Consider the following 11,866-nt stretch of genomic DNA (forward strand, 5'->3'; position numbering starts at 1 on the left):
GCATTTTCTTTGCATTCCCTTTCTATTTCCCAATTTTGGGGCGTTCCAAAAAATAAAATAAAAATAAAAATAAAAAAAATTATAAAAACCCAACAAAAACAGTGCTGGCTACCTCCTCCTCCACTGCCACTTCCACCTACACTGCCACGTCCACCGCCTCCTTAACCCCCTACTCCACTTTGACCTCCGCCTCCTAGTTCTAGATTTTTTTTTTTTCTGACCCAAAGTTCGGCCGAACCCGGCGAACCCTAACATCCACGGGTCCACTCATCTCTAATCCTACATTAAGCCTCCTAGGAGATAAAAACATAATAAAGGGTTCAGAGCAGCTATGAGGCTGTTGATGTTAGGAAGAATAACTGTACTGCAGGTCTGGATGTCTAGGTTTTCATACTAGAAAAATAAAGTAAAGAAGAATATACAGTTTGAAGGAGGAATTATTTTAAGTTTATGGATTACATTTTTGTAAGCATTTTTGTATTCTTTTTCATTATGGATTGTAATGTTTTATGCTGAAAACGATTAAAAAAAATGAAAGAATTGAGTGGTCTGCCTAGTTAAAGAAACATCATTAGTAACTAGGATATTTGTCTTGTTAGGCATGTTCACATCTGGGTTGGAGGCTCCATTCACGGCCTTCATTGCAGATTCCGCCAAAAAGACTGGACATGCAGGACTTTGTTTTTGGATAAAAAGTGGACACCCGAACAGAAATCGAATGAACCCCATTATAGTCATTAGGGTCTGTTCGGTTCTGTTGGTTTCAGTTATGTGCCAAAGCCAGCAATTGTGTTATTTAGTCATTTTTTTTCTGCCTCTCTAAGAGAGACGAACAAGGGAAATAACTAGCAATGATATGAATGTGATATTAGGCCTATGGGCTAAAAGCTAGAAGGATTTGATGGAGCATACAAAATAAATTGTTATTCTCTTAAAATCAGGAGTTACTAGGAAGAAGATCTTTCTTTTAATTATAGACCTTTCAATTTTTATTTTTTTTGCAACAGTTAGCATATTTACGGCCACTTTTACATCTGAGTTGTTTGTGAATCTGATCTTAAATTATCATATCAGAGGTTTTATAGTCACCATCTTGTATATATTGTGTGTTTTCATGCACTCCTTCCTAGTTAGTCTGCAGTTGTTCTTGTTGGCTGTGCTGGTTTACATTCATACATGAAAGCCAGCATTGCTATGTTGCTTAATTTTAGGTAGGGTATTTATTGTTTTGTCTTTTATTCATACTATTTATTCATCAAACCAGTTCCTTTTAAAATGTTTTGTTTGTACTTTTATGCAATACTCCAATATGACTATACACTTCTGATTGTTGGTGCTCTATCTTGTCTAAATAGTCATTGGTTTTACTACCTTTTTGGGGTTGAAAAAATGGGTCTTGTGTAGCCCCAACACATGTTACATTTACAGAGACTACTATTGTATGTTAGAATAAATTGTAATCAACATGTCTGTGAAAGATATTGGTGTGATCAGTTGGAGGAGTGCATCAAGTCAATGTTTGCTTTTCCCCCTGCTTAGACCACATTGCATTCTTTTGACAGAAGCTATGGACAAAAGTACCGCTGTTTTACTACTCCCAAATCCCTTAAATAACTTGCATACAATATGTATTTCACTGCTTTTATGATTCTCATTAAAGTCCTGAAATCCTTTCACTTTCTTCTGCTTACTTTAGGTTCAGCTCTTGGCAGAGAGATCTGAGGCAGTACGAGCAAAGATATCCAAGATGGTTGTGGTGATAGTTCTACTCTTCACTATCTGTTGGGGACCCATCCAGCTCTTCATTTTGTTTCAAGCCTTTGATTCAAATTTTCAGAAAAGCTATGAAACCTACAAGCTGAAAATTTTTGCACATTGTATGTGTTATTCCAATTCCTCTGTCAATCCTATTGTGTATGCTTTCATGGGGGCCAACTTCAGAAAGTCTTTTAAGAAAGCATTTCCTTTTATATTCAAGCCAAAGGTTGGAGGATTAGGAGGAGGATGATGAGGTTGAGTGCATCACTCTAGCAGCAAGGAATAATGAGATGCAATTTGCGTCATCAGGAACCCGAGCAGCATAATAACCAGTTCTTAAAAATTGCAATAAGCAATGTGTTCTTGTGGTAGCCAGATATATTGTATTGTATGTTTTGTTGTTAATTTAGTTTAAGGCTTGATTAGTCAAGTTTGTATACTATATGTATATTAAATTTACAGTGAGTAGTTTGTTTCCATGAGCACCCAACATGCTGGCTGCCCAAAATCAGATAACTAGTGTGTAACAAGAGAAAAAATAGTCTGTTGAAGGGTCTCGCTATTTAAAAAAAAAAAAGAAAATTCATCACGGCATTCAATTTTGGGCATTTTAAGATTCGGCAATGCTAATGAAATAAATTTTATTATTTTTTTATATATATATATATAGACATCAAAAGAATGAGGCAGCACTCCAGGTAAAAGTGAAAAATGGTGGATCTTTTATTCCCTCTGCAACGTTTCAACCGTCTCAATGCGGTCTTTCTCTAGCTTGAGAAAGACCGCATTGAGACGGTTGAAACGTTGCAGAGGGAATAAAAGATCCACCATTTTTCACTTTTACCTGGAGTGCTGCCTCATTCTTTTGATGTCTATCCATTTGTAGCCGCTTGAGCCCACGGCTGAGAGGACGTGCACCTTTATTTCTGTCTTGTGCTGCTGAGACCCGCATTTTGGTTTCTATATATACAGACGTGGACAAAATTGTTGGTACCCTTTGGTCAATGAAAGAAAAAGTCACAATGGTCACAGAAATAACTTTAATCTGACAAAAGTAATAATAAATTAAAATTCTATAAATGTTAACCAATGAAAGTCAGACATTGTTTTTCAACCATGCTTCAACAGAATTATGTAAAAAAATAAACTCATGAAACAGGCATGGACAAAAATGATGGTACCCCTAGAAAACACAGAACATAATGTGACCAAAGGGACATGTTAATTCAAGGTGTGTCCACTAATTAGCATCACAGGTGTCTACAACCTTGTAATCAGCCATTGGGCCTATATATATGGCTCCAGGTAATCACTGTGTTGTTTGGTGATATGGTGTGTACCACACTCGACATGGACCAGAGGAAGCAAAGGAAAGAGCTGTCTCAAGAGATCAGAAAGAAAATTATAGACAAGCATGTTAAAGGTAAAGGCTATAAGACCATCTCCAAGCAACTAGATGTTCCTGTGAGTACAGTTGCACATATTATTCATAAGTTTAAGATCCATGGGACTGTAGCCAACCTCCCTGGACGTGGCCGCAGGAGGAAAATTGATGACAAATCTAAGAGACGGATAATCCGAATGGTAACAAAAGAGCCTAGAAAGACTTCTAAAGAGATTCAAGGTGAACTTCATGCTCAAGGAACATCAGTGTCAGATCGCACCATCCGTCGTTGTTTGAGCCAAAGTGGACTACATGGGAGACGACCAAGGAGGACACCATTGTTGAAAACGAATCATAAAAAAGCAAGACTGGAATATGCCAAACTACATGTTGACAAGCCACAAAGCTTCTGGGAGAATGTCCTGTGGACAGATGAGACAAAAATCGAAGTTTTTGCCAAGGCACATCAGCTGTATGTTCACAGACGAAAAAATGAAGCATATCAAGAAAAGAACACTGTCCCTACTGTGAAACATGGAGGAGGCTCTGTTATGTTCTGGGGCTGCTTTGCTGCGTCTGGCACAGGGTGTCTTGAATCTGTGCAGGGTACAATGAAATCTCAAGACTATCAAGGAATTCTAGAGAGAAATGTACTAGCCAGTGTCAGAAAGCTTGGTCTCAGTCGCAGGTCATGGGTCTTGCAACAGGACAATGACCCAAAACACACCGCTAAAAACACCCAAGAATGGCTAAGAGGAAAAAATTGGACTATTCTAAAGTGGCCTTCTATGAGCCCTGACCTCAATCCTATTGAGCATCTTTGGAAGGAGCTGAAACATGCAGTCTGGAAAAGGCACCCTTCAAACCGGACACAACTGGAGCAGTTTGCTCATGAGGAGTGGGCCAAAATACCTGCTGAGAGGTGCAGATGTCTCATTGACAGTTACAGGAAGCGTTTGATTGCAGTGATTGCCTCAAAAGGTTGCGCAACAAAATATTAAGTTAGGGGTACCATCATTTTTGTCCATGCCTGTTTCATGAGTTTATTTTTTTACATAATTCTGTTGAAGCATGGTTGAAAAACAATGTCTGACTTTCATTGGTTAACATTTATAGAATTTTAATTTATTATTACTTTTGTCAGATTAAAGTTATTTCTGTGACCATTGTGACTTTTTCTTTCATTGACCAAAGGGTACCAACAATTTTGTCCACGTCTGTATATATATATATATATATATATATATATATATATATATTTAAATAATTGAATGCCAAGAGTGTGCAAAGCAGTAATCAAAGCAAAAGGTGGCTACTTTGAAGAACCTAGAATATGACATATTTTCAGTTGTTTCACACTTTTTTGTTATGTATATAATTCCACATGTGTTAATTCATAGTTTTGATGCCTTCAGTGTGAATCTACAATTTTCATAGTCATGAAAATAAAGAAAATTCTTTGAATGAGAAGGTGTGTCCAAACTGTTGGTCTGTACTGTATGTTCGAGGTCCTTAAAGGGTCAAATCATATAGATATTTATTTCCAAATGACCTTCAGTATGTTGATGTTTTAGGCAGGTATCGAGTCCACAATACTGAATGTTGTTGAATCTCCAAACAGAGACTTAAAGAGGCTGTCCGGGTTCAGAGCTGAACCCGGACATACCCTTATTTTCACCCCAGGCAGCCCCCCTGAGGCTAGCATCGGAGCATCCCAGAGCTTCCGCCCGGCAGTGTGTTCAGTGATGTCGCCGGCTCTGATGGGTGGGCTTTAGCGCTGCCCTAGCCGTTTTACTGGCTAGGGCAGCGCTAAAGCCTGCCTATCAGTGCCGGTGACATCACAGGGCTTCCTGGCAGCCCCATGGAGAGCTGGTGCATCACCAGAACTCTTGAAAATGCCTTTGCCCTGCGTGATTTAGCACAGGGCAAAGGAGAGCATCAGAGCATGAACTGCTCCGATGCTCAAGTCAGGGGGGCTGCCTGGGTAAAACCCCTGGACCACCCCTTTAATCCTTATCAATAGTAGTCTTCTGTGCTTGCATGATGGATAATTGGTACGGCCACTGTGTTTCTCTGTACGGGGCCAGTAGTCAGTTCAGTTTGTCAGCAGCACTTCTTCCCCTCAGCATCTAAAGCCTAGATTCTTAATTAGCTTTTGGCTCTTAGATATCAAGGAAAGCTCCGACTGTACCAAGAAAGCTCTATAATGCATAAGGCCTATTCACACAGGAGCGTTCTTTGACATCTAAGAGCCAAAAGCTAATTCGATTTTATAAGGACAATAGGTGTTCTTGACTGCGAGGGCCCCATGGTAGAATTCTGGACCAAGATTGTGTATTCATAATCAGCTATATGCTGGATGTTTTTAGAGGTCTATGTGATGTTGTAAATTTTGTATTATTGTCAATAAAAAGATATTTTGCACATATTGATTAGACTTTTGTCCTTCTGTGCACCTACACTAAAATATGCTGGAACATCTCTATAAAACCATGGAAACTTTCTATACACAACAGAAAAAAAAATTGCCAGTCATGGTAACTGACTAATCTTTCTTACAGCAATAGTGCACGCTGCAGGCGTCGACAGTTCAGTACTCTAAAAGTACTAATTGTCTTAAAGCAGTACCCCCAGAAGGACTACTGTAAAGGGTTAATTTCCATTAGCAGAGTTAATACAATGCTTCTAGAATTAAATGTTGTGATTTGTTATGTATATGCACTTAATAGCACAGTATGTGTAACATATGGTTAGGTTGTTAGGCTGATGGACCAGGCTGCCCCCTGGCTTGTTAGAAAGAGAGAGTCTAGTCTGAAGCAACTTGGAAGAAAGACATGTGTGAGAGAACTCTTGCACAACTAGGCCCAAGTTCAAAGAACCCTAGTCTCTGAGACTACAATGGCCCAGAAAGCAGCCATATTTATTATTAAAGCCCAATTCATTCCATAGCACTGTACATATGAAAAGAGGTACACATACATAATACAGACAATTGCACCAAGCATGAACAAGACGAGTTACAAACTGGTACAGAAGGAGAGAGGGCCCTGCCCGTGAGGGCTTACAATTTACATGGTATGGGAGAAGGACACAATAGGTGAGGGTAAAGTTGGTCATGGCGGTATAGAGGCAGCAGGGTCACTGGTTGTAGGCTTGTCTGAAGAGGTGGGTTTTCATGTTTCTTTTCAAGGATTCCACTGTAGGTGAGAGTCTGACATGTTGGGGTAGTGAGTTCCAGAGTGTGGGGAATGCGCAGGAGAAATCTTGGAGGTGATTGTGGGAAGAGGTGATAAGAGGAGAGGAGAGAATGAGGTCTTGTGAGGATCGGAGATTGCGTGTGGGGATGTATCGGGAAAGTAGCTCACAGATTTAGGCAGGGGACAGATTGTGGACAGCCTTGTATGTATTTGTTAGTATTTTGAACTGAATTTTATGGGCAATGGGGAGCTAGTGAAGAGATTGGCAGAGGGGAGAGGCAGAGGAGTAACAGGGTGAGAGGTGGATTAATCGGGTAGCAGAGTTGAGTATAGATTGGAGGGGTGCCAGAGTGCTAGATGGAAGGCCACAGAGAAGGCTGTTGCAGTAGTCTTGGCAAGAGATGATGAGGGCATGTACAAGCATCTTCGCAGACTCAAAGTTGAGGAAAGCGCGGATGCGAGAGATGTTTTTGAGTTGGAGTCGGCAGGTGGTGGAAAGGGCTTGGATGTGCAGTCGGAAGGAGAGGGCAGAATCCAATGTCACTCTGAGGCAGCGGACTCGTGGAGGGTGTGCAGCCATTGATAGTGATAGATAAGTCGTTTGGGGATGTTGAGCAAGATGGGGGAAAGATGATGAAATCTGTTTCATCCATGTTAAGTTTTAGAAAATGAGAGGAGAAGAAGGAGGATATGGAAGATGGGCATTGTGGGACTCTGGATAGTAAGGTGGTGATGTCTGGACCAGAGAGGTAGATTTGTGTGTCGTCAGCATAAAAGTGATACTAAAAGCCATAGGACTCTATGAGCTGTCCCAGGCCGAAAGTGTAGCTAGAGAAGAGCAGGGGTCCTAGGACAGAGCCTTGCGGGACACCAACAGAGAGGGAATGAGACGAGGAGGTGGTGTGAGAGTGGGAGACGCTAAATGTTCTGTCTGTGAGATATGATGTGATCCAGAAGAGGGCCAGGTCAGTGATGCCAAGAGATGAGAGAGTTTGTAAGAGAAGGGAGTGGTCGACAGTGTCAAAGGAAGAGGACAGGTCAAGGAGAAGGAGGACAGAGCAATGTTTTTGGTTTTGGCTGTTAGTAGGTAATTAATGACTTTCGTGAGGGGTCTCAGTTGAGTGGTGGGGTTGGAAGCCAGATTGTAGCCGTTCAAAGAGGGAGCAGGAGGAAAGATGAGAGGACAGTTCAGAATGGACATGTTGCTCAAGTAACTTTGAGGCATATGGACGAAGTCATATTGGGCGATAACTGGACAAAGAAGATGGGTCAAGTGAAGACTTTTTGAGGATGGGTGTAATTGTAGCATGTTTAAAACCAGAGGGGAAGACAGAGGTTAGTGATAGGTTAAATAGATGAGTTAGGGCTGAGATAAACACTGTGGTGAGGTTAGGGATGAGGTGGGATGGGATTGGGTCAAGTGCACAAGTGGTGAGATGTGATCTGGAGAGTAGAGTGGAGAGTTTTTCTTCTGTAATGGTGGAGAAGCGGGTTTTGGGAGAAGAGGACTGAGCAGTTGTGTAGAGGGTATGTGGGGACTGTGCACTGAAGCTTTCTCTGATGTTGACTATCTTTTGATTGAAGTATGTGGCAAAGTCCTCAGCTGAGAGGAGAGGGTGGGGACACTGGGGGGTGGAGAAGGGATTTAAAAGTGTTAAAAAGTTGTTTAGGGCTGTGGGACAGGGAAGATATGAGAGATGAGAAGTAGGCCTGTTTTGCATCAGCAAGTGAGGATTTGAAAATGAGGAGGGATTGCTAGTATGTGGTGATCCTTAGAGGGGGATTTCTTCCATCGCCGCTCAGCAGCCCTGTAAGCTTGTCTGAGTTTTTTGGTCAGGTTGGTGTGCCAGGGTTGTCTGTTGATTTTTCGGGGTTTGTTGTGTGTGAGGGGGGCAACAATGTCCAGAGCTGTACTTATTGTGGTGTTATATAGGGTGGTGGCAGTATCTGGGTCTTGGAGGGAACAAATGGTAGAGAGTGGCAGAAGAGAGTCAGAAAGCAAGCGAAAGTCGAGATGTTTAAGGTTCCTGCAAGGGTGTGTTAGTGTGTGGAGAGAGGCAAATTAGAAAGGTTAGATACTACCAGAGCACTGCAGAGAGTAGGAAATCAGAAGGTTTAGAACACACAAGGCCATGCATTAGACTCAGACAACAAGGTATTGTGCAAAATTGTGGCAAAGGGACTTTGCTGCTGTGGAAACACTTTTAGAAGCTTGGCCACCTGTCACCACCAGACATCTGAGAAACTCTGACAGATGCCTTTCAGAACCTCCTCCTTGAGCTTCCTTTGTTTTGGTTTTCAGTTCCTCATCTCGTTAGCCTCTCTCAGCTGTCATGTAGTTGGACTGATTGCATCCCTTTAAATTCCTACCCATAATGCATTAGTGTGCGGTTTATACAACTTCCTGGAGTGTGTGTGCATGCTGATCCTATTTCCCAATCTTCTACAAGATAATTGTCGTACATTCATTTGTGAATTTCTGTTTGCTAGATCCCAGGTGACCCTGACTCCCTCCGTGTCTAGTGTAGGGAGCCAGTGGTCGTGTCCCCTCACTATTATAGGGTGTTCAGCTGTTATACAGTCGAGGTACGAGGATATGCGATCATCTACCATTGGGATTTTCGCATAGGCTGAGCAGTCAGGGAGAGTGCCAGGTCTTATGCAGGGGTCTCCCTTTTTGTTCCTTAGTTTTGGATCCAGTGAGTCATATATTCATTTTGTATTGTCTTGTTTCCTGTACACCTTCCGTGACATTATAAACCGCCAAAACCGTCTCAAGCATGGATCCGGTTTCACTTTTGACTGAACGCTTCCAGGGTCTTTCATTGGAGGTAGCTGATCTCCGTAAGACTCTTTCTCAGTTTCAAGTGACCGGTTCAGCTTGCGTTCATGGAGTTTGTTCTGAGCCTAGGATCTCGCTCCCAGATACGTTCTCCGGGGGTAGTGAGAATTTTGTGCGTTTTAGAGAGGCTTGCAAACTCCATTTTCGCCTTCTTTCCCATTCCTCTGGTGATGAGGAATGGAGGGTGGGGATCATTATATCGCTGCTCAGGGGTAACTCTCAGTCGTGGGCCTTTTCGCTGTCGGTGGGGGACGGCCCCTCCGTTCAGTGGAAGAATTCTTTTTAGCCCTGGATCAGATATATGATGATCCAGATCGTATTGCTTTGGCTGAGTCTAGACTACGTCTGTTATGCCAGGGTAAACAATCCGCAGAGATATACTGCTCAGAATTTCGGAGATGGGCAGCTGATACTGGTTGGAATGATGCTGCACTCCGAAGTCAATTTTGCCATGGTCTTTCAGAGGGAATGAAAGATGCATTTGCCTTTCATGAGAGGTCTATCTCCTTGGACTCTGCTATGTCTCAGGCCATTCGTATTGACAGGCGTCTTAGAGAGAGAGGAGAGAGCACTCCTTCCTGTCATACTCAATCCCAGGACAGTGCAGCGGTCTCATTCTGTGCGCAGGGGTCTCAGTCGCTGTCAGCCCCTTCTGAGCAGGAGCCCATGCAGCTGGGGTTGATTGCCTCTAACAATAGAAGATTCAGCCCGCATGGGAAGGTTTGTTTTTGTTGTGGAGGTATAAATCATTTGGCAAATGTTTGTCCCTCTAGGAGATTCAGGCAGTTTTTTGGGAGTAATAAAGAAACAAAAAGGAAAAAATCTTTTAAAAATGTTCCATCTGTTACTATTGGCAGGGTTGAGGCGGAAATTGAAGGTTTTCCGTTTGCTTGTAGTTCCCGTTTTGTCCTGCCTGCCAGTGTGGCGCTAGAGAGCAAGAACATTTTTTGTGAGATTTTTGTAGATAGTGGAGCAGCTGTCAATCTCATTGATAATCAATTTGCCATAACTCATGGTTTTCAGGTATGCACTTTGGGAAAGGATATTCCTGTTTTTGCTATTGATTCCGCTCCACTTTCTCAGAAATCATTAAAGGGCATAGTTCACAATATCCGTTTAATTGTGAGTGATGCTCATGTTGAGGATGTGTCATGTTTCGTCCTTAGCGGATTGCCTACTCCTCTTGTGTTGGGGCTACACTGGCTCACTAAACATAACCCCACCATTGATTGGCAAGCGAGGCAAATAAATGGTTGGAGTGACTTTTGCAGAGAGAATTGCCTCCCGACATCTGTTTCTGAGGTTGCTACTAAGACTGTACCATCTTTTCTCTCTGAATTTTCGGATGTCTTCTCTGAGAGTGGAGTTCAGTATTTGCCCCCGCACAGGGAGTACGATTGCCCTATTAATCCTATCCCAGGTGCCAAGCTGCCTAAATCTCGTTTATACAATCTTTCCCAACCTGAAAGGATCGCTATGCGTACTTATATCTCTGAGAGTCTGAGAAAAGGACACATACGACCCTCGAAGTCACCTGTTGCCGCTGGTTTTTTCTTTGTTAAGAAAAAAGATGGTTCTTTAAGACCTTGTCTGGATTTCAGAGAGCTGAACAGTATCACTATTCGTGACCCTTATCCGCTTCCTCTAATCCCGGACCTGTTTAACCAGGTTGTTGGGGCTAAAGTCTTTTCCAAATTAGATCTAAGAGGGGCATACAACCTGGTCAGGGTCAGAGAAGGAGACGAATGGAAGACGGCCTTCAATACCCTTGAGGGCCATTTTGAAAATTTGGTTATGCCTTTTGGTTTGATGAATGCCCCAGCCGTTTTTCAGCATTTCGTGAACAGCATTTTTTATCATTTGATGGGAAAATTTGTAGTGGTGTATTTGGATGACATTTTGATTTTTTCTCCTGATTTCAAAACTCATAAGGAACATTTACGTCAGGTCTTGCTCATTCTGCGGGAGAATAAATTATATGCAAAACTGGAAAAATGTGTGTTTGCGGTTCCAGAAATTCAATTTCTGGGGTTTCTTCTCTCCGCTTCTGGTTTTCGCATGGACCCCGAGAAGGTCCGCGCTGTGCTTGAGTGGGAGCTTCCTGAGAATCAGAAGGCGCTGATGCGTTTTTTGGGCTTTGCCAATTATTACAGGAAGTTTATTTTGAATTATTCCTCTGTTAAACCACTCACTGATATGACCAGAAAGGGGGTAGATTTTTCTTCTTGGTCGGTAGAGGCGCGTAAGGCTTTTTCTAATATCAAGGAGAGTTTTGCTTCCGCTCCCATCTTGGTGCAACCTGATATTTCTTTACCCTTCATAGTTGAGGTTGATGCTTCTGAGGTGGGTGTGGGTGCGGTCTTGTCTCAGGGTTCCTCTCCTGCCAAATGGCGACCGTGTGCCTTTTCCTCAAAGAAACTCTCCTCCGCAGAGAGAAATTACGATGTGGGAGATAGGGAATTGTTGGCCATCAAGTTGGCTTTTGAGGAATGGCGCCATTGGCTGGAGGGAGCCAGACACCCTATTACCGTGTTTACTGACCATAAAAATCTGGCCTACTTGGAGTCAGCCAAGCGTCTGAACCCGAGACAGGCCAGATGGTCTTTGTTCTTTTCAATATTTAATTTTGTTGTCACGTTCCGCCCTGGAGTTAAGAATGTATAGGCAGATGCCCTGTCACGTTGT

The 11,866-nt window shown here is 42.5% G+C and overlaps 1 protein-coding gene across 1 annotated transcript in view; it reads left to right on the top strand.

Annotated features, from left to right (window-relative positions):
• Window positions 1–2,008, top strand: part of LOC122927958 (G-protein coupled receptor 54-like) — a 298,952-nt gene extending 296,944 nt beyond the window's left edge. The window contains exon 5 of the mRNA XM_044280328.1: window positions 1,697–2,008. Within this exon, the coding sequence (XP_044136263.1) occupies window positions 1,697–2,008 (312 nt within the window). The remainder of the gene's footprint in view (window positions 1–1,696) is intronic.
• The last annotated feature ends 9,858 nt before the right edge of the window (window positions 2,009–11,866 follow it).

The sequence above is a fragment of the Bufo gargarizans genome, chromosome 1 (assembly GCF_014858855.1).
Source record: "Bufo gargarizans isolate SCDJY-AF-19 chromosome 1, ASM1485885v1, whole genome shotgun sequence".
In the NCBI taxonomy this organism is placed as follows: domain Eukaryota; kingdom Metazoa; phylum Chordata; class Amphibia; order Anura; family Bufonidae; genus Bufo; species Bufo gargarizans.